At 42.0% G+C, this 22,002-nt stretch overlaps 1 protein-coding gene across 1 annotated transcript in view; it reads left to right on the top strand.

The window, feature by feature from the left end:
• Nucleotides 1-22,002, top strand: part of ntrk2a (neurotrophic tyrosine kinase, receptor, type 2a) — a 73,837-nt gene that overhangs the window by 8,478 nt on the left and 43,357 nt on the right. The window contains exons 6-12 of the mRNA XM_086111428.1: nucleotides 3,863-3,996; nucleotides 4,629-4,761; nucleotides 4,916-4,987; nucleotides 6,503-6,751; nucleotides 6,860-6,886; nucleotides 7,826-7,863; nucleotides 7,928-8,027. Coding sequence (XP_085967554.1) covers nucleotides 3,863-3,996; nucleotides 4,629-4,761; nucleotides 4,916-4,987; nucleotides 6,503-6,751; nucleotides 6,860-6,886; nucleotides 7,826-7,863; nucleotides 7,928-8,027 — 753 coding nt within the window. The remainder of the gene's footprint in view (nucleotides 1-3,862; nucleotides 3,997-4,628; nucleotides 4,762-4,915; nucleotides 4,988-6,502; nucleotides 6,752-6,859; nucleotides 6,887-7,825; nucleotides 7,864-7,927; nucleotides 8,028-22,002) is intronic.

Here is a 22,002-nt window from a genome sequence, read left to right as displayed (position 1 = left end):
CTCACATTGCCTCACTGTGTTTGTTACTGAAGTTGCACTTTGAAATAAACAAGCCAAGATCATCAATTATCTATAGTGTCAGTCCTCATAACATACACTGTTAGTTAAAATTACTGACTGGCAAATAATATCTAAGACAGTAAAATCCGTGACTTTCATAGAGGGATGGGCAATTGGTATCCTACGGGATGCAAGGATATATTGAAGTACATCTATATATATATATATATATATATATATATATATTATGAACCTATAAAATTCTTTTAAAACTGCTGATAAACATTCACTATATACTGTATGTCTTTCACAGAAGACAAGACAAGAAAAATGGTAGAGGACACTGGAAAAATCAAAATAACAAATACCAAAAAAAATACAAAAAAAAAGAAGAAAATACACAGTTACAGTATGTGATCCGCGCATGCTGAACTGCGAATTTGCTGGGGTCCACTGTAATTTTAAGTTGTAATATCACCAATCACCACTAGATGGCAAACATGACTAATTTGCACTTACAAAATGTCTTTTGTCTTCTGTCCTGTGCTACAATGTGAGTAGGCCTGATGTTTTTGTTTTAAAAATATATATTTTTAATAAATAATATATATTTTTTGTCCCTTCTGCATTTGCATAGGCACCAAAAATGGTTCAATTTCCATCTTGTAGTCGTCCCTGAGGTTTAGACAGATACCATTTTACCCATTGGCCTATATGCTGTGTACAAAGACAAAGCACAGATGTAGGCTGTAAACAACAGAGCAAAGCCACTAAAGAGACCAGTTGGCTTCGGTATCCACAGAGCACATTCATCCTTTAGCTGAATTTCCTGCCGTCTGAATTGAGAGAACGCTTGGGCTAAATATAAGTAAATTAAACCAGTGCGATGCGAGGGCCCAAGTAACATGCTTTTTATGACAATATGGGAATTTATTAAAAGGGGGTAGGGAAATAAAAGCACAAGGTACAATGATAAATGGGGATGTTATTAAAGCAGATGTTTAATTTGATTGTTTTGTCTTTTAAGAGTAATGACATTAAGTCAAACCATATGGGTGCTCTCATACGGAAGGTCTACTGACCTTTAAACACGTAAACTTGTTTGGAAAGACAAATTGGGTTCAATGAGGCAAATTTACAATGAAATGAACACTGTGGACAAGAGCCTAATTGCAGCCATTAGATATTGGCTAGTGTACTCTGAACCTCCTCAAACAAAAAAGCACTGCTGCCTAAATATATACTATCTATCCCACAAGCAGTTTTCAGTGTACCATCTGCTTAAGGAAAACAATGCCTCACATAGACACTTCCTTCTTCCTTCTCAGGAAAATTTGATTTCATAGATGCTGTTGTTCATTTGAACTCGTATGTGTGTGTGTGTGTATACATATATATATATATATATATATATATATATATATATATATACACACACACTTTCATCTATAACTGCTTCAGACAACAAAGTGTATGCAGGAAAGTGGTTAAGATTGCACGATTGTCTCTGTCTCATGTGTTGTCTTGTATTATTTTGTCATTTTATGTTAACTTTCCTTTTGATCACGGCATGGGCACCCGCTGCGGCTCCTCTCGTTGTATGTTTTCTTGAGAGGGAAGAAATTTCATCTGTGCTGTATGTTATACATACAGCACAGATTAAATATCTTCTGTATCCATATCTGTGCTGTATGTTGCACATAAGGTGTTGCACATACAGCACATTTGACAATAAAGTTGTACTTGATACTTGATATACACACACACACACAAATGGAACTATGCTGCTTCCCTGAATGTGGAAAAGCGCTGGCAAAGATGAGTGCCAATACAGGTATGTATACTCTATAATTTATTTGCAGTGCGCTTTGTGAACTAGGCCTCCACTGTGGCTTTCCAGATGTTTACACACAGGCAGCAGGTGGGCTGTAACTGAGCCAAAACGGAGAGACACACACACATACACACAAAATATTCGCTAGCTGAGCTGCCATGCTAATTAGCCCGTTCTTCCTTTTGATCGCTTCTCAAAGCAGGGATTACAATCACCAAAAAGTCACGGCTGGTTGCACGGCAAAAAGCCAAGCGTGGAAGTAATTTCCCATGTTCCTCAACTACAATGGCCTTCGTGTTTTGGCGTATAGGCACTTTAATTGGACAAAGTATGTATTTTAGGATGGGTGTGAAGATATGTGCTTCTAACATGACAGCTGGCACCACTAAAACGATTGTCTCTTACTGTCTCTGGCGGTGATTGAACGGGTTGCCGTGGTGATAAGTGGGTTGCCGTGGTGACAGGCCGACGGACAAAAGGACCTGATAAGAAATCTGTCCGGTTAAATGTGCAATTGCTGTCAACGCCTCGCCATCTCCTCTGGCTGACTGGCTTCGGGCCTGTGAGGACTGTCTCTTCATTTTTATGTGGTCCGAAATAACTAATGCATAAGGTGGACATAACTTTCATTACCTGATTGGGATCTAGGCATGGACAAGCAGGTTGGTAACGGCACTTTTACAGTGGAACCCTTTATATGGCACTGATTAAAAAAAATTATGAATAATTATGACCGTAGTGTAATTATAGTGCTGAAAATGCAAGAATCATTATCCTATGGATTCATGACATTATTGAACTTTGAGGTGCAGGTTTTGCAGTAGTTGTGCCATCATTTTAGTGCATATTATAATAATAATAATAATAGATTTTATTTATAAGCAGGGCGGCCCGGTAGTCCAGTGGTTAGCACGTCGGCTTCACAGTGCAGAGGTACCGGGTTCGATTCCAGCTCCGACCTCCCTGTGTGGAGTTTGCATGTTCTCCCCGGGCCTGCGTGGGTTTTCTCCGGGTGCTCCGGTTTCCTCCCACATTCCAAAAACATGCATGTCAGGCTGATTGGACGCTCTAAATTGTCCCTAGGTGTGAGTGTGGGCGTGGATGGTTGTTCGTCTCTGTGTGCCCTGCGATTGGCTGGCAACTGATTCAGGGTGTCCCCCGCCTACTGCCCGGAGATGGCTGGGGTAGGCTCCAGCACCCCCCGCGACCCTAGTGAGGATCAAGCGGTTCGGAAAATGGATGGATGGATGGATTATAAGCGCCTTTCAAGACACCCAAGGACACTTTACAATAACAAAAAACACAAAACAATACGGGTTGAGCAGCGGCAGCCAAAACGCGCCAGTCAGAAAGAAACAATATAAGTAAATTACATATCTGAAGAGTCCACTTTAATTTGATGTGTGATTTTTATTTATTTATTTATTTACATTCCCTGAGGTCAAATTCAATCAACAACTCGATTAAATAAATTCACTGTTGATTTTTTTTCCTTTTTTTTAAACTACATTTACCCTTGCCAGGACCACAATCTATAGACAGAGACAAACATGTAAATGACATATTGTGTCTTGTTTGGACTTTGGCGAGATTACAGTGATTAATAAGGTGCTTGATTTAGGTCAAAAGTCATCTGTCTTTTGTTGTCTGGTCTTCTGAGATGAATCAAATTTGTCATGCACGCATCACGTCCTTGTTATCCTCGTTCATGTGCCCGCCGCGCATGCACACACACACACACACGCAGACACACGCGCACACACTCACAGAGGCACACAAAAGTAAGTGTGTCCAATTAGTTTATTAGCAGTCCGCTTGCCGGAGAAATGCAGTGGTAATGAGTGTAACTGCTTCTTTGTTTGTGTGCACAGTCACAAATGAAAGGCGAGGGCGCCGAGTTTGAATCCAAGGTCTTTCTATTGACTCCTGTGTGTGTGTGTGTGGGGGGGGGGGTGTCTACGTGCAAAGTGTTTCAATGGGAGGAAAAAAAAATTCTAATTCCCTTCTCCTCCATCACATCTTCCTCAGAGCTTCCCATGGCGACACTGACGGCGTCCAAAGTGACCGTCAAGGAGGGTGAGAACATGCGGCTGTCCTGCACCACCTCCGGAGTTCCCTCGCCCGACCTCATTTGGAACATGACACTGGTCACAAACTACGAGGTCCGTACACTCGCAACCTCTGCCCCCTAAACACGCCCATAGACATAAAGTACACGTACTGTACGTAGCTCAGTCATGAAAACGAGCCCAATGAAGCATCGTTGACTAGAGTCATCGTCAGTAAATCAAACTAATGGTTTCAGGATTCGGAAATTAATGGTGCTATTGTAAGAATAATTGCTAATGTCTTTTCGGAGGATTAATTCTACACTTTGCAGCACTTGCGCTTGTCTGATAGACTGATAATATTTGCATTTGGGGTGTTGTTTGAGCATAATTGAAGATGACTCCATATTGAAGAAGCACTGAAGGAATTATGCAATAGAAAATCACCATGATGACTAGGAACATGTATACATTAGAATCAGTTAGATTTGAAATGAGTTACACCAAGGCCGTATTGTGTGTGTGTGTTTTTTTTACTGTACTGGCAATGTTTCAAGTAACACTGAAGCATTTTTCGGTGTCATACCGAAAGTAAGAATAACTGTACGGTACACGGATCAACAATGTATGCAAAAAATGAAATTCCGACAAATATTCTCATGAGTGCAATGAAAATGACACTTGGAAAAGACTTTTGAGCGCACCCATTTCGACTAAAATGGGTTCACGCTTCATTCCGTTGACAGATCGCGACAGCAGGTCAGATCTCCACGCTATGGTTGTCCAACTTGTCATCGTTGGACCATAACAGTAAGATCAGCTGCACCGCACAGAACATCGTCGGCGAGAAAGAATCCTCGCTGCTCTTGGACATACTCTGTACGTTTGCCCCTTTTTTTTTTTTGTGTTGCAAAAATCCAATTAGATGAAAGTCTTCCATGCAGAGCCACACAAGACGGACCTTCTATGCATTTAATGCTTCACTTGTGCTAACCTTCTTTTTTGTGTCTGCTGCTGCTGCTGATCTCCTCAGTTCCTCCGAATATCACCAAGCTGAGTGACGCCATCTCAGACCACCACTGGTGCATCCCCTTTAGTGTCGCAGGTAAGATCGGGATTGCACTGTTGCCTGTCATTCACCACGCACTATTGAGTGACCAAGTGGAATTATTGACATTGACTTTAAATGATCATTTTTCAAACAATAAAGCTGCAATTTAATGAGTCAAAAGCAATAATAACAAAGAGAAAAGGAAAGTGGAAATTTGAAAAGAATGTTTTTGGAATGGGCGGCCCGGTGGTCAACCGGTTAGCACGTCAGCCTCACAGTGCACAGGTGCAGGGTTCGATTCCAGCTTTGACATTCCTGTGTGGAGTTTGCAAGTCCTCCCAGTGCCTGTGTGTGTTTTCTCCGGGTACTCCTGTTTCTTCCCACATTTCAAAAACATGCATGGCCGGTTAATGGAACACTCTAAATTAAGGGTTTCAAACTCATTTTTGTCGCGGGCCACATTTTAGTTACCGTTTCCGTTGGAGGGCCGTTAAAAGAAGTCAAAAGTAACTGTTGATTCAACTCTTGTTTAAGTTACTATCATAAGGGATTTGGTCACAAGAAAATCAGAATCAGAATCATCTTTATTGGCCAAGTATGTAGAACACACAAGGAATTTGTCTCCGATGTAACACTCTGCATTAGTATCATCATAAACAAGGACAAATAGGTATGGAAGGACATTTCCTAATGTAAGTGAACCGTATGCGGTGGTACCACCCAGTGACAACTGTGAGACAATGTGCAAAGTATCAAGCAGAGCTAAAGTGATCAGTGGTAGAATACAATACTATGACAGTTGTACAGTTGGTGTAGAAAATCATTGAACCGCATTGAAATGCTTAGAATATGTCTTTTATTTATAACACATGAGAAATAAAATTTTTGACAGACATTTTAGAAAGAATTATGAAAGTTGGCAAGTTTGATCTGCTTTTACGGGCCACATAAAATGATCTGGGTGGCCAGATCTGGCCCCCGGGCCTTGAGTTTGACACCTGTTCTCGAAATTGTCCCTCGGTGTGATTGTGAGCACGGAATGGTTGTTCGTCTATGTGTGCCCTGCGATTGTCTGGCAATCAGTTGAGGGTTTCCCCCACCTGCTGCCCGAAGACAGCTGGGATAGGCTGCAGCACACCCCGCGTCCCCCGTGAGGACACCCGGATTACAAAATGGATGGATGGATGTGTAATTTTATGAGGAATAAAGTCGTAACCTTGTGCAAGAAATACACATTTTTCTGAAAATTGAGTAATCATAAACGAAAAGCTTTTAAAGTTAATTTCATTCACATACGATAATGCTTTTATTCTCATACAATTGCATCCCAGTCCTTTTTCTGTCATAATACTCTGACTTTTGCCTCATAAAATTTCCACTTCCTTGGAAATCATTCTACTTGAATCCAAATAATCATTTTACAATTGTATTAAGCAGTACAGGGATTTTAATGGATGGATGTTTAGGAGATGTGTGAAAGGAGAGATTTTCAGAGGCCAACAAATAATGTATATTACTGACTCAAGAAGGATTTTCAGAATGCCGAAAGCAAATCTTTGTGTTTCCTAGGCAACCCCGAACCTCACATGCAGTGGTTTCTGAACGGCAAAGCGGTGACGGAGGACAAATTCATCAAGACCATCATCTATGAGGTGACCGAACGCGAGTATCACGGCTGCCTGCAGCTGGACAGCCCCACCCACCTCAACAACGGCCTCTACACGCTATTGGCCAAGAACGACTACGGAACAGACCAGAAGCGGGTCGAGGCCCACTTCATGCATAAACCCTGGGATGGTGAGGACCCACACTTGACAGGTCATTATGTCGCACACCGCATTTGAATTCTACAAAATCCAAAGCCTTCCTGCAGGGCCTTGTCTGTTTGATCTGACTTTCAAGTCATTCTTTTGAATCTTTGTGCAGGAACTGACAAAGATTCGTACTACTACGGTGAGTGAAGTGTTTTCTTGAATGAATTGTTCATAAAAAATAGTTATAATATTAGTCATAATCTGTAAAAAAAAAAAAAGTAAGCGGAATTACTTTACAAGAAAATAATGAACAAGTTAAAAAAACCACCAAATTTTAACTGATGGCTCGACATTTTAAGTCATTTACAAGAGAACTCTTTTTTTTTTTTTTTTTCTGAAGGGCAAGGTCAGAATTTTATAGCATAAACGTGCACCTGAGTCTCAGACTGTTGAGAATTTGGACGCTCCCTCAATAAAATGACCACTTTAGTTTTGTAATAGTCTGACTTCAATTGGAAAAAAAAGAGAATATTAAATGACACATTTTTTTTTTCAATCTGATTTATTTTCATGTGGAACATTTATTTTTCTTTGCTGTTTTTTTTTTTGGATTTCGTTTTGGTCCTCATCATTAATGGCAAATAAAAACTTTTCTGCTTATGTCCTTCAAGTTGTTTTGGCAAGGCGTTGTAATTTTTACATCCTTGCACTGAGGATGACGGTCGACACGACTGTCGCTTTCCTCCTCACGTTTAATTTTATGTCCGTTTTCTCTTCTTTTTTCTTTGCGGCTTTGCATGCTTCATGCGTGTGGTTATTGTGCTTGTGTGGTTAATAAGCTGAATTCTGGCACTCACAAACTTGATAGATGACATCCTTTATTTATTAGCGGCATGGTAAGGAAAAACAGTGTTGAGATATTGCGACTTTTTTGTGGTCTAATTTATTTTTCCTTTTTTCTCTCTTGCTGCTTCTTAACATCACCTTCTCTGGCTGCAGACTTCCCCATAGGTACTGCTACAAATACGTATTTATTTATTTTTTGTGCCACCCTTAGTATGTTCTCTAAAAAAAGTCATAATGATCATTCCCTTGTTGAATGATGTATTTATTATTATTGTTATTATTTTATAAACAGATGGACCCACTTCAGACCCGCCAGAGGACAGAGTCGCCGTAAGTCCTCAATCAACATTCCACCAGCTGCGTTCGCTTGTCGTAAATTCTGCCCAATCTGCAGGTGTACGTGGTGGTGGGCATCGCAGCCGTCGCCTTCTTCGGTTTCCTGATTATGTTGGCCATTCTCAAGTTTGGCGGCAACTCCAAGTTTGGCATCAAAGGTAAGACTGCGCTCATTGTCCGTTCTGTTATGAGAAGACGCGAGAAGAAAGTCGCGATGGAGGGGTCCAGAATGGATGGCTTCATGAAGACAAAATATAGCCGCTCTCCCGCACGGGGATACTGAAGAAATTCTATTTCTTGTAAAGTGGAACACCCAGGAAGTTGTGCAACTGGGATCTTCTCTGGAAAATTATACCTCTCTTAATCACAAAATCAAAAAATACACATCAACCATGGGATCGAAGATCAGTTCTCATTTGATTTTAGGTCTATTATTCTTTCTGCTATTACGGTATATTGCATTCGGCGTGTTGTGATACTGGGCTTTGCATCGCACGGTTTATTGCCTTTCCTTATGATACTTTAGCCTACGGTGCATTACGTTCTGTTACGGTGCATTGTGTTGTGGTTGCATTACGGTATGTGATGTTGCATTACAGTATGTTGCTATATGTTGAGTTATGGCATGTTGCATTATGGTATGTCATACCATGGTCCATTGCATTATGGCACGATGCATTTCGGCAAGTTGCTTTATGGTTACCGCGCAGCGCATTAGACTACGTTACCATATATTGGGTTGCGTTCAGGCCTGTCATGTTAAACTACGTTGCGTTACAATAATTTGTGTTCTAGCATTTTGCGTTACGCTGCATTAGAGTAAGTGGTTACGGTAGGTGGCGTTATGGTATGTTTTGTAATGGTGTGTTACGCTACATTAAATTGCATTTCGGTGAGGACTTTGCGTTGGGCTCTGTTATGGTGCGTTGCTTTGTAGTGCGATACGTTACGGTGTTTTCGCATTACGGCGCTGTTACCCTAGATTGTGTTTAGCTGCATCCTGGAATGTGAAGTTAAGGCAATGCATTTTTATATTTAGGGGGATTAACTTTTTTTTTCTCCAACACTTATTTTAATCAATGAGAGAAAAAAATATAATTTTATTTCAACATGGAACTGAATATTTCTATTTGGATCCCGAAGGAAAATTGAGTTCCAGTCTTTGAGGTTCCACTATAATTGCCACCCTTGTTTTTGTGTTTTGCTGCTCTCATTGGAATAACACAGTGTTCATAAAAATCATTTAAAAAAAACAGAGGCTGCGTCTCCATGAATCCATCCAGTCCAAGTGGTAGGTGGTCGTAACCACTGGGAAACTTTTCTTATTTCTTTCCGCTCAACATTACTGAAGTTTTTGTCAGTGGCTCTCTATGACCGTTTGCTTCTTTGTAATGTGACGTAGTGTGTAGATTTGGCTCATATCTTATCTTGTCTTTCTCATTCTTTGTGAACTAAACATAACTGCTGCACATAACATGCATGTGTTGGCTTTGCGACATGATTCATACAGTATTGGCTTTCAACACTATGTAACCCCTCAAAGCTTTTTCAAATAAATCGTGTGTGCTGGAGTCTCAGCTATGACAGTTGAAGTGCAGTATTTTGGTCGAGATTGATTTACAGCCCTCCAGGGAGAGCTGGCGATCGTGACAGATGGGCCATGAGCTCTGTGTTTGTGTTTTTAGTCTCCTTCTTTCACCAGAAGCTTACAAATGTGGCCATTCGGAATGAAAGACGTTAAAGCTGCCTCAGTAATGTCTACATATGTGTGGGGGGGGAAAAAAAAACATTAGCGTGAATTGTTCCCACAGGAGATGTAGCGCATGTTGTGATGTCAGAACCAAGGGTGTCACAAGGTTTTATGGATGCGGGTAAGACCACAGAAGGTGCAGAGGGTATGAGCCAATGTTGCACACAAGAACAAATTTCACATCGAGCTAAATAAAAGACAGAAATTGCTTTTCAATTTAACAAGATACAATCCTGTGTACAAGTTTTAGGCCAGCATTACATTTCCAGTACCTCTGGAGCTCTCAGTCCTTCGCTGACCGATGCCCATTTTGCTGACGACTGACCGGGGATTTCTTAGAGAAGATTACAATGGGAATTAAAAAACTTCAGCTAAGTCCTACCTGAACAGTAAATGCAGCAAAAAAAAAAAAAGAAAGCCTGGTGATGATAATAACATGTTTCTATACACTTTCACTCTTTATAAATTGGGAAATACAGACAGCTCTTCACAGATTATGCTTCAAAAGCAGGTTGGGATGAGTGAGGTGGATCACTCTCCTTTTTTTATTAGTAAAATGAGGTGGACTGTATTCAAACATTACATTTCAACAAACGACTGGGTTTTTTTTCAACTTTTGAGCTTGTTAAAAAGAACATAGTCAAAAAAAAAAAAAAAGTAATATCATCATCTGTCAAATTATGGGAGTGCTTCAGCCCCTCTAAAAATAGGCTGGACATGGCTATGGACCAAAGACTTTTGCACCGTACTGTACATTGACGACTCAACGGTGCGACAATACATTTTGTTTGGGTTCCAGCGAGGAACCAGAATTTACATTTTGAGTAACAAATACTCCGAATGGTGACACACCATGCATTAAAATGCCAATTAGATCGTAAACAATGTGAAATGAAAAGATCTCTGAAAGTTACAATCAAAACTGAACATTGCATAGCCTACAGATGCACTGATGTACCACACACACACACACACTAACATCAGCGATGTTGGCAGTCAAGTTGGGAATGTGTGAAGTGAGCGTTTCGCGCCGTGTCTTCTCAACGGATGTGTATGAGGGGAAAAAAAGCACTTTTTGTGTGTGTTTGTGTGTTAGTGTGTGTGAACCATTTCCCTGCTATCGCTGATGTTTACATTATTCATCAGTTCCACGCTATTGTGCTCCTCTCTCATCAATAACAAATGGGCAACATTTGGTAGCAGGTTGCTTCTTACGATATGCTCGATTCTTGATACACCTGGATGGCGCTTTTATGTCTGTCAGTAATGTTGCGTGCACTTGTGGGTTTATTGTGCGAGCGTGTCTGAGTGTTATGGCAGACAGCTGCGAAAGTGGCATCCACCAAGGTGCAACGCAGCAACCGGCATGCTGTGGAACTTCCCAGGTCGAGCGCAGTCTGTTCCAGCGCATAGCAAACAATGGGAAGCAGGTACTTTATTTATAAGTATGGTAATTCCTTGTTTTTCCGCGGTTAATAAGGACCAGATCATCGAAGGCTTGTGCATAGTGAACTTCTCACCATTTGAGTGACAACTGTAGTCATTTTTTGTGGTGCTATTTGACACTTCTGGAGAGTATGGCAGTCCCTCCCAGAGCAGAAAGCGTTTAACCGTCTGCTTCCAGACTGCGAATGAATGGTCCTTGCTCAAAGGCATAACTGGCTATTTTAACCTTGTCACACTCGGTAAAAGCAAGCTTCCATAAAGTTTGGATTGTATATTCACTCGTGGATGTTAGATAACTCTTCATCGAGACATTCGAGTATGAGCCCATAACACCTAGTGTGTATGTGTGGTCACACTGCAGCTTTGTTTACTCTTAGGCTTTGACATGATGTGATGATAAAATTTGGGAAAATTCCGACCAGCTCGCTGAGAGACTTTCAGAAATGTTTTTTTTAGATTTCAAATGTTATGCTTGGACAGGGGTGGTGGTGGGACAGCCCGGTGGTCCAGTGGTTAGCGCGTCAACCTCACAGTGCAGAGGTACCAGGTTCAATTCCAGCTCCGGCCTCCCTGTGTGGAGTTTGCGTGTTCTCCCCGGGCCTGCGTGGGTTTTCTCCGGGTCCTCCGGTTTCCTCCCCCATGCATAGCAGGCTGATTGAACGCTCTAAATCAGTGGTCCCCAAACTTTTTCCTGTGAGGGCCACATAACTTTTCGCTTCTCTGATGGGGGGGCCAGGGTCAGTTTGTAACAGCAAAAGTGTGACTGCAAGAGTACCTAGACGTAAAAATGTATTGTTTCCCAGAAACCCACACAAAATCAAATAACTTTTTTTGATACACTCGCGGTATTAAAGACGTCTTTCTTCTCAGGACACACCACCTCTGCGACAGCATTCATGCATTTCTTGACAGCTGGTTCAGCTGAGCTTGGCGTACAAATGTATTTTGCTGAGCTAACGTTCCTCTTTTTAGCGTTGACAGTTTGTCTGCTCTCATTTGCCCATGCAAAAAATTGTACTTGTTGTTGTGACGGGATTCATAGTGTCTCCGCAGATTGTATTCTTTGAATACCGCCACCGACAGATGAGACAGACAATCTTTTCTTTGCATTGAAAAAAAAAATAGTTTCTCCATTTTGGGTTAAATTCCCTGTATTCTGAATAATTTTTTTTCTCTTACCTCACCTTTTCGCCATGATTACTGGGGTTGCCAGATAACGCACAGACCGCAGAAGGATGGAACAAATGTCACGTTACACTGTATGTGTTTATGAAATTGTTACTAGCTAATAGTTAATCATGAAAATAGTTCATAACTAAGGAATATTTTATTGCAAAAGCCAAATTTTATGATAAAATACAAATATACATAGATGAAAAATAAATCAAAAGACTCTGGTATTGTTCAGGGGGGTCGGACCAAATGTGGAGGCGGGCCGGATCCGGCCCGCGGGCCGTAGTTTGGTGACCACTGCTCTAAATTGTCCCGAGGTGTGGGTGTGAGCGTGGATGTTTGTTCATTTCTGTGTGCCCTGCGATTGGCTGGCAACCGGTTCAGGGTGTCCCCCGCCCACTGCCCGAAGACGGCTGGGATAGGCTCCAGCACTCCCTGCAACCCTTGTGAGGATTAAGCGGAACAGAAAATGGATGGATGGATGGACAGGCACCTCAGTTACTACAACCGCAGTTGCCTTGAGATACGTGTCTATTTTATTCTTTGACAATACTCATAAATCAGACTACTTGTATCATATTTCCCCCAAAATTCCAACCAATAATGGAAATGACTAATGTAGATTTAAGGAAACGGCAGCTAATAAAGAATATATGCACATTTCAAATATAAAAAAAGTTTTATCTTGGCTTTAGTTAACCATACCATTAAAATAATGCATATATGACCAACAATCAAATGCAAATCCAAATATTTGGAGTTGCGATAGAGGAGCGAGCCGGTCAAGAGTACAAAAAGACAGGTGAGAGAAAGTGAAGTTGCGGAGCCAACGGGACAAATAGCGGAAACGAGGGCGTATGCTGAAGTTGACGTGAAGAGAAGCTTTGGCTGTCCACATGCCATCAATGATTCATCATTAGCGGAGGTTTCGGCTTTCTCCTTGTTTGGGGAAGTTGCGCGCCCCCTCCCCTCACTTTCCCCGACGCACCCGCGCAGCCTCAGTCTTGATCGATCGATATGACACCCTCAAGGTCATCCCGACTCCACCGTAGGCCAGATGTGCTACTGAGCATGCTCGGCACACACCGCCCCCTCGCTCTCTTGCTCTCCCATCAGACAAGTCAGCTATGGTTTGTCGATCGCAATGGCCTTGCTGCATAAGTGGATAACGTTATGCTCTCTAGCCAGCCGTTTTCTATCGCGCTTGTCCTCGTGCAGGTTACGGGTGAGCTGGGGTCTATTTCAGTTTACTTTGGACTTGGATCATTCATACTCGCACCTATGGAAAATTGAGAGGCTTCAGTGAACCAAATATGCATGATTTTGGAATGTGGGCGGAAGCTGGAGTATCTGGAGAAAACCCATGAGCACATTCCAGCTCCACACATGCCCAGGTCTGAATCCCCAACCTCAGAACTTCACACGCGTCAAAGTCAAGACCCGGGGGCCAGATCCGGCCCGCCACATCATTTTATGTGGCCCGTGAAAGGCAAATCATGTGTCGTGACTTGATCCTTCTTGCTAAAATTGTAATAACCTTAAGATATTGCAAGCATTTTTTTGTTACCAATCAAACTTTGAAAATAAATTGAATACTAGTTGAACAAACTTTTTCTGGATTCTGATTTTTGAATCTAGTTTTCCATCAATTTTTGTGTAAACGTAATGATATGAGGTAATCATACATTAATGTGGTTGCACTCCTAACGGGCCTTCATGCTTTTATTTACAAAATACTTTAGTGTGAATGTGAATTGTTTTTTGTCTGTTTATATGTGCCTTGCAATTTGCCCCTGACCAGTCCCGGGTGTCGGGTGTCCGACCAGTCTTGCCCGAAGTTGGTTGAGATGCTAATGAGGATAAGGTGAATAGAAATTTTCAGGCATTCTTGAGACTTCTTTGGTTCTATTCATGATATATTACTACTGTCGACCAAATTTTGTGTTCCCGAGGGAAATTGGCTTCACGCCGCCAATATTCGGTGACTATTTAAGTATGGCAAAGTCCTCAAAATGGCAATCAAATCCACCACTCTTCATTTAAATTCATGACATGAGTCTATCAACTGCACTATTTTTGCCAGGAGGCACTCATCATGCTTATCCAGCATGGCATCCCCCGCCCCCCCCCCCCCCACCCCATCCGTGCGTAAAGTGTAATGAGGAGGCGTTCAAAGTACTACCTGCGTAAATGTCGGCGCTGCCAGACAGCTTCCGGCTGCGTCAACAGGATTTTTTATTTTTATTTTTTAACTGACAGGTGTCCTCAACAAGGGGCAATGATAATGAGGCTTTAGCTATTGATCAAGTCCTTGTTGCACAAGATGCCGGGTGGCCAACAAACACACACACACACACACACACACACACACAAATGGAACTATGCTGCTTCCCTGAATGTGGAAAAGCGCTGGCAAAGATGATTGCCAATAACATTTAGTGTGGCTGTTTGTTTTTGTGCTGTACATTTGGAGGCCAGTGGCAAGGAGTGTGTGTGTGCGTGTGCTAGTGTGCACGTCTGCGTGTGGCGGCAGCAGCAGTACTGAGTGATTGTGGACAGCACTCTACCAGATAGAGGTTTATTGATCGATCGATTGATTGCATGCCCATCAGGATGTGTCTCTCATCTTGGCCACGCCTCCTCATCATTGGCTAATGGTAAGCATCTCTGCTGGTGTGTGTGTGTGTGTGTGTGTGTGTGTGTGTGTGTGTGTGTGTGTGTGTGTGTGTGTGACTGACAAGCTAAAGATGAGCGTTGAGAGATGGAGACTTAATGAAGTAGAATAGAAGTGATCGAGGGCAGACAACGCATTATTTAGTTACATTTTTTGCTTCTGCATGTTCGCTCAAGGGGCACGTCCTGAAAGACTTCCGAGAACTGTCACTTGGATTTACCTCTTGTAGCTTTGTTTGTGGTTCGGTGCCAAAAGTTGAGAGCCCGTTATTTGTTTTGCCTTCCACTGACATCAACAGCTACCTAAAAGGATGCTGGTGGGCAAAGAAAATGCAGCTAATGAAACAGGCAGATGGTGTAGTCAGAATGACAACAAAAGCATATGGTAGGTTTTGGAAGACAGCTCTTCGGTTTATACATGATCTCTCGAAGCAGACCAGACAGGTTTATGGCTAATGTTTAGTCATCAAAAAATGAAGATATGATGCAAACCTGAGGATAAAGCGGTTCAGATATGGCTGAATGGATCAAAGGAACTTAAAAAGTGACACCACAACACGATTACAAACTCTTCACTCGGTTGTTAACTTTTTTGGACTATCGTCTGACAGAAATCAAGTATGCGTGATTGTAGTAGGCCCCAAAAAGCATGGAGGCGGGAGAGCCAGGGGAGTACTGAACAAAATGTAAAATGAACAAATGAACAAAAAACACTTGCAGGGGTACACTGGAAGAACTTGATCCAAAACACAAAGTCCTAAAAAAAAAAACATAAACAAAAATAAACCCAGTTTAAAAAAAAAACATGACAGAAGCACAAAACAATGTGACAGCAACAGAAACAAAAAAAACATGGCAACGATCCGAACCCAAGTGATCGGTGTAGCCGTCTTTTGAAAAGAAAAGTACGAATGGCATGATGACCAACAGGTGCGAGGCTGGAGGAGAAGCCCTCCAATGCCACCTGTTGGTTAAAAATGGAACGGAAATATAACAGTAAACTATGAAACAAAACCTTATCTAAACAGAACACCCACCCACACACGTGTGTGTGTGTGTGTGTGTGTGTGTGTGTGCGGGTGTGTATATATATATATATATATATATATATATATATATATATATATATATAGAGAGAGAGAGATCCATCTATCCATCCATCCATTTTCTGTTCCGTTTAATCCTCACAAGGGTCGCGGGGGGTGCTGGAGCCTATCCCAGCCGTCTTCGGGCAGTAGGCAGGGGACACCCTGAACCAGTTGCCAGCCAATCGCAGGGCACACAGAGACGAATAACCATCCACGCTCACACCCACACCTAGGGACAATTTAGAGTGTTCAATCAGCCTGCTATGCATGTTTTTGGAATGTAGGAGGAAACCGGAGTACCCGGAGAAAACCCACGCAGGCCCGGGGAGAACATGCTGGAATTTAACACGGTACCTCTGCACTGTGAGGTCAACGCGCTAACCACTGGTCCACCGGGCTGCTGAACGAATCAAACGCCACAGGATGGCTTGGTCGACATGCTGATTGTTCGACTTGCATGGGGAGAACTCGTAGTTTGGTCTGGAAGAATATTTATTTGTGACACCCGTCCAGTGACATTTCTGACACACATCGTAAAGGGAAGACAAATTTAGAGTCCTGTATCAAAAAATGGTGCTTTTGCCCATCAGAAGTTTGATCCTGATTTATAAATCTTTTTGTAAACGTTTGAACTTGGGGTGAATTGTCTCTCAACATAACCGTAACGTAGACATCTGTTCATTATCCGAAGGGTTGAGCCTAGCCCAGACCAGATTGGGCAAACCCAAAAAAGAAGCCTTTAGACTTTGTGTGGCACTGCCTTGGTCACCTTCTGTTACCTCGTTGCATGCAGTTACCATGGCAACTCCCGCCATTGCCGAAAAGGAAATCCTTATCACAAGCAGAGTGAATTACTGCCTTCAGACGCACAGACAAGAAGGCATGAAGCGTGTCAACAAAGGACGTCAAAGCCCCTGTGTTCATTACCCAGGATCTTCTCAGCTGTGTTTGCGGCTCTCAGTTATCCAGTGAGTCATTGCAGGGAAAAAATATTATTCACTCCTTCCATTTATGACTGGCAACCAAGCATCTGCATAGACAAAACAATTTGTTTCTTCCTACTGTGATTGTGGGAAGTCCAGCGCGTTAGAAGGCAAATCTGTTCTATATTACTTGGGAATATTTACAAGCTTTGCTCACTCCAAGGCAAACAACAAGCAGATGCTCACCTGTTCTCAACCCCAATTGATCATCTGTTATGTCCCACTATGAAGACATTACTTCTCTGGAACGTAAAAAGACATTTTTTACAGGAGAATACTTGGACCAGAACTCTGGCTTTGCTACTCATACATGCTGATGATTCCCATGAGACGCACGTATTTTATCTCCACTGCAACCTGAGACTGTTTCTTTACATTCTGGCACTTTTATCCTTACAGGGACAGGACTCCTTAAAGATCGCCTCATTGTCTTTAGGAAATGCTGTGGCTTAGTATGTGTCACTTGCGGAGTTCTTCATAGGGGGCCTTGTGATTTCAGAAGTTGGGAAGAATAGTTTTTGAGAATCTAAGGTGCCCCCACCCCTCAATACCCCATGTCCCTCCTCACCAAGTCTTCCTATAGCGTTGTGGTAACGAAAGTCATACATGACACTGGCCCCGCAGTTTGGGAGGCAGAAATTTGTAAGCTTGCTGACAGGGTGGACAATGACATGGTGGACATTTAGCTCATGTTTGCACTTTATGGGCAACATGGTGGATCTTGACTGAGCAACATGAGTTGATGAGGGAACTGACAATGTACTGTTTACGTAATCTATTGCACATTTCTAAAAAGGTTCACACACTTGATCGCATGCTCGCGACCCATATTTGATAAAAATGATACAATTTAAGTATAAATATATATTTTTTCACTCTTCACTCAATTAAAGATTGTATTTATTTATTTTTGTCATGAGCAGAGCTAACGGGCCTTAAAGCTAACAGAGCTAACGGAGCTAACCATTTAGCCATAGCAAAATCACATGCATTCAATGAAAACCAAAATGCTATAAAATGAAGGAAACACATTTTAAGAAATGTATAATTGTACTGGCATGTGTGCAAATGTTTAACTTCTTATGCGAGGAGTTTTGAGATTTTGTTATCCTGTCACCATAATTGAGTGATTCTGTTATGGACACCAAAGGCACTTTGTAGTGACATTGACCAACGTCACAGGTGTTATTAAGACACGGGGGCACTGTTTGAAATTGTGGGTGGAAACCACAGCATTTCCTTAGATGTCTTTTTTTATTTTTTGTATGTTCAGGATCAACTGCTGGGTTCCAACAATCTTTGTTTAATGCTATACATGCTGCCGTTGTTGTGAAAAGTACTGCATAGCAAATAAATTAGTTTCGCTAGTGGCATTCTTTTGAACTTCCCTAAGTCTAGGTCTGAAATTTCAAAATTCCCAGTCACCAAGTATGAGTGACAGAAATATATATATATTTTTTGGGGTTGCCTTGTTCACTGGTAAACTGATTTCCCCACGCCCCCCAGTTTTCACCAAGTAGAAATGACCAAGCTGGCGTCAGAAAGTTGCGGGCAGCAAGTTGTTGATTTTTGGCTCATCTCGCAATGTCCTTTATCACCAAGTGTCAGCCGCCTGGTGTTGTTTTCTTACTTGCGTTCTCCTCCTGACAGACGTGTGAGCCATTACTTTACCTCGCCTCCACTTCATTTGCCACAGCACATGCTCCTTAATTGCATATTGAGCAGACGCTGCAGTGGAATTGTTTTTTGGGTTTTTTTTTTTTTGTTTTTGCTTTGGAGTTTTTTTTGGAGGGGGGGGGGGGTAAAAACGGTCCAACACATTTTTGCAGCTGCTGACTGGAAATGTAATTCGTACGTTCCCATTGTCAAAATATCCATTCATCCATCCATTTTCTAGTTCGCTTATCCTCACTAGGTTCGCTGGCGTGCTGGAGCCTATCCCAGCTGTCTTCGGGCAGTAGGCGGGTACCAAGGGCTCAGAGGGGATCAGGGTTTTTATTGCTAGTCATTCCAAAGGCAGCAACCATCATCTTTCAACTGTTTTTGTTTCAATATATCTGATTTTAACATTATTTCTAGTACTTTGTATGCAGCTGTGGTTGTTTTTTTTTTCTTGAAATAAAGTTGAGCAGAGTTCGTCAGCGGTTCTTTTTCCAGTTTGAATTTCGAGCTTCTTCCGTGATGATGAAATGCATTTGAGAGGTGTCGCATCTCCGACTTGGTGCCACCTCTGCCGGAACCTTGTTAAGATGGCGCTAATCCTCCAAACCGGGTACTTGGTATTGAACTGCAAATTGTCAGGGAAATACAACAAAGTAAACATGCGGAACAGTTGGAAGGGGGAAGACAGTAAAGTGGACTTGTGTGTCTGTACAAGAGTGACATTGATGGGCTTTGTCGTGGCGACCGTGTGAAAAGGTCACCACACCCTGGCTGTGAGTAAATTGTTGTGTATTTTTTAATATACTAAACAAACACGCTCTTGACTGCCACACGGCTCTGCTGTGAATTTGTCAAACGCGCTCAGAGTGACATTGACCTTTGCTGAATAATTGATGTTTAATATACTTGACATTATCACTCACTGGCAGTGACGCTTGCTGCTTGTTCTTCCCCATCTCTGTACAGTACCTCGGCAGCAACAGTCATGGAAGAGGTAATTTAGGTTGCCTAGTTGTGAGAATCCGAGATTGTGTTCATCATTAGATTGTTCCATTGTGCCGCCGTAAACGGGGATGAAGCAAGTTTGCATTGGTTGTTCATTCGCAAGATAACCCGAACCTTAACTCTTAACACTAACACTAAACTTTAACCCAATGCTAACTCTAACGCTAAACCTAAATGGGCTTCAGCATCTACAAGAGGATAACCACAGGGGGTCTTCGGTTTTCGGTTTACCACATGCAACATTTTAATGTGACAAATGGCGCGTAATTGTACTGCGGTGTAAAAATATGCTTAGTTATTGTTAGAGTGACCGTTTTTCGTCCAGTTGTTCTGTATTTGTGGCCTTAAATTGTTTTTCATGCAAATATTTACTGCAGTTGTGACATCCTGAGGTGACCGAAAAATCTTTTCTGTAATTGTGGCGTTTTGAGGAGACACATGACGAGCAATGACCTCGTTGCGCAGCAGCGTAAGAATACCTGGTCATGTGGTACAAGATGGCACACTCAGGCTCCGCCCATATGACTGATTTTCCATTAGATCGTTTTCTATTTCTGGTTTATTTTTAAATGTTTGTCAAACTGTTTTTTTCTGTAACTATGACTTAACTACTACTTAACCCTTTCAGGGACAGCGGTTACTACAGCGGACAGCTTATCGTATTATCAAGTGACAGGGTGCATGAAAGGGTTAAGCGTAGGTCAGTGATAAACTACGACACTTTTAATTTCTGACTTGTATTGAAAATCGGTTTACATTGTCACCATGGGAAGGGAACACCGTCGTAAACCGAGGACCCCTAAATTCGATGAAATACAGTCTTAAGCTCCATAGAGTGTTATGTCAATAACAAATACTAATACATACAGGCTCATCTCAGCCGCACTAACCTCACTGCCATTTTAATATTATTTTTACTATGATCATCGTTGAATGTATTTCTATTTCTGTTCATATTTTTCTGTTATGTTCATTTTGTTGTTGTTTCCCTTCAGGATGTGTGAACATCCCAGTGGAGGCGATCTCACACTAATGGACGCGGACACACACGAGGCTAAAAGAAAGACTGAAACAATTCTTGCTTGGGCATTGGAAAGAGGGCAAAGAAGTGGTTACAGTACAACTATATACAAACATCAACAACAAATATATACAACATAGTCAAGTACCGGGCCCGGAAAACCTCATTAACCAATCACAGCGAACCTTGAAGCCAAAAGGCTTCACCCATTGACTGAATTATTTACACCAGATGGGTGCAGATGGCCATTGACCTGTATCTCCCACCCACACACGCTCTTCTGACCTGCCCCCCCCCCCACCCCCATTTTCCTACCTGGTGCCAGTGAATACGACAGTACAAGCAACTGCTATTAATCTATTTTCGTGAGGTTTATGTTGGTAACCTTAACAATTGGTATCAGCTTCCTGTGCCATTCAACATCTTTTACATCTCTGCTAGCGTCTCAGAAGGTGGAATATAATGACGAACTTCATTCTCTCAGATCAGTGGCGGCTGATGATGATTTTGCGATGCTGCATTACCATCCAGCCGGCTGAAATGCCTTTAGAGTGGAAAGGTAACAGTGATAGTCATCGTAAATCTGGATGACGGCGTGCTCTCGAACTGCTAGATGGCCATCATAAATAAGCTCTGCAGTTACTCGACATATACCGTGTCTGTCAAAACATCCCGAGTATCCGCTTCAGGACAGCCTTTCCTCCCTCGTCCATTTGCCGGCAAGTCTGTTGGAGTCAACATTTTGTTCCACTCGTAAACCATGAAAATGGTGATTTTTACACCACACACAACCCAAGCGAATGTGACGCTTATGATTTCTCTGTAAATGCTAATCTTAGCTATATGATGATTGTGTATGTTACAATTCGTAAAGGAGAGGGAGCGGAGGGGGGCAATAAGAAAACTGTTACGCAGCAACGTATTTCCGATAAATTCCCAGTTATTAGGCAGATTCATAACTTTCATGTCTATGGCGGGGACATAAATTGTTGCTCAATTGTCATTTGAGTCATTCCAAACCATCTGACGCCGACATGTTGACACTAAGCTCGCATCGTCATCAAAGCACTGCGTTCGTATTTTACGCTGGAATCGGAGTGACAAATTCAGACTCGCATCAGTAAAAAAGCAACCTTTTATTGTTAATCAACTGCTCAAAACATGACCTTAGCAATCAAAGCTTGTCGAAAACAAAGCAAGATTGATTGGCTTTTTCCTCATAACTTGCTTTGTTATCAAATGGCTTCGGAAAGAAAGATGTTTCTTTGATTGTTTAGTTGCATGCTGTTATCGGGATGTGGAAAGATGCTCAGTCAAAATCATTCCAAAGTG

The sequence above is a fragment of the Hippocampus guttulatus genome, chromosome 5 (genome assembly GCF_054856545.1).
Source record: "Hippocampus guttulatus isolate MCC_2025c chromosome 5, RoL_Hgut_1.0, whole genome shotgun sequence".
In the NCBI taxonomy this organism is placed as follows: Eukaryota; Metazoa; Chordata; class Actinopteri; order Syngnathiformes; family Syngnathidae; genus Hippocampus; species Hippocampus guttulatus.
This window is presented reverse-complemented; position numbering and strand designations above follow the sequence as displayed.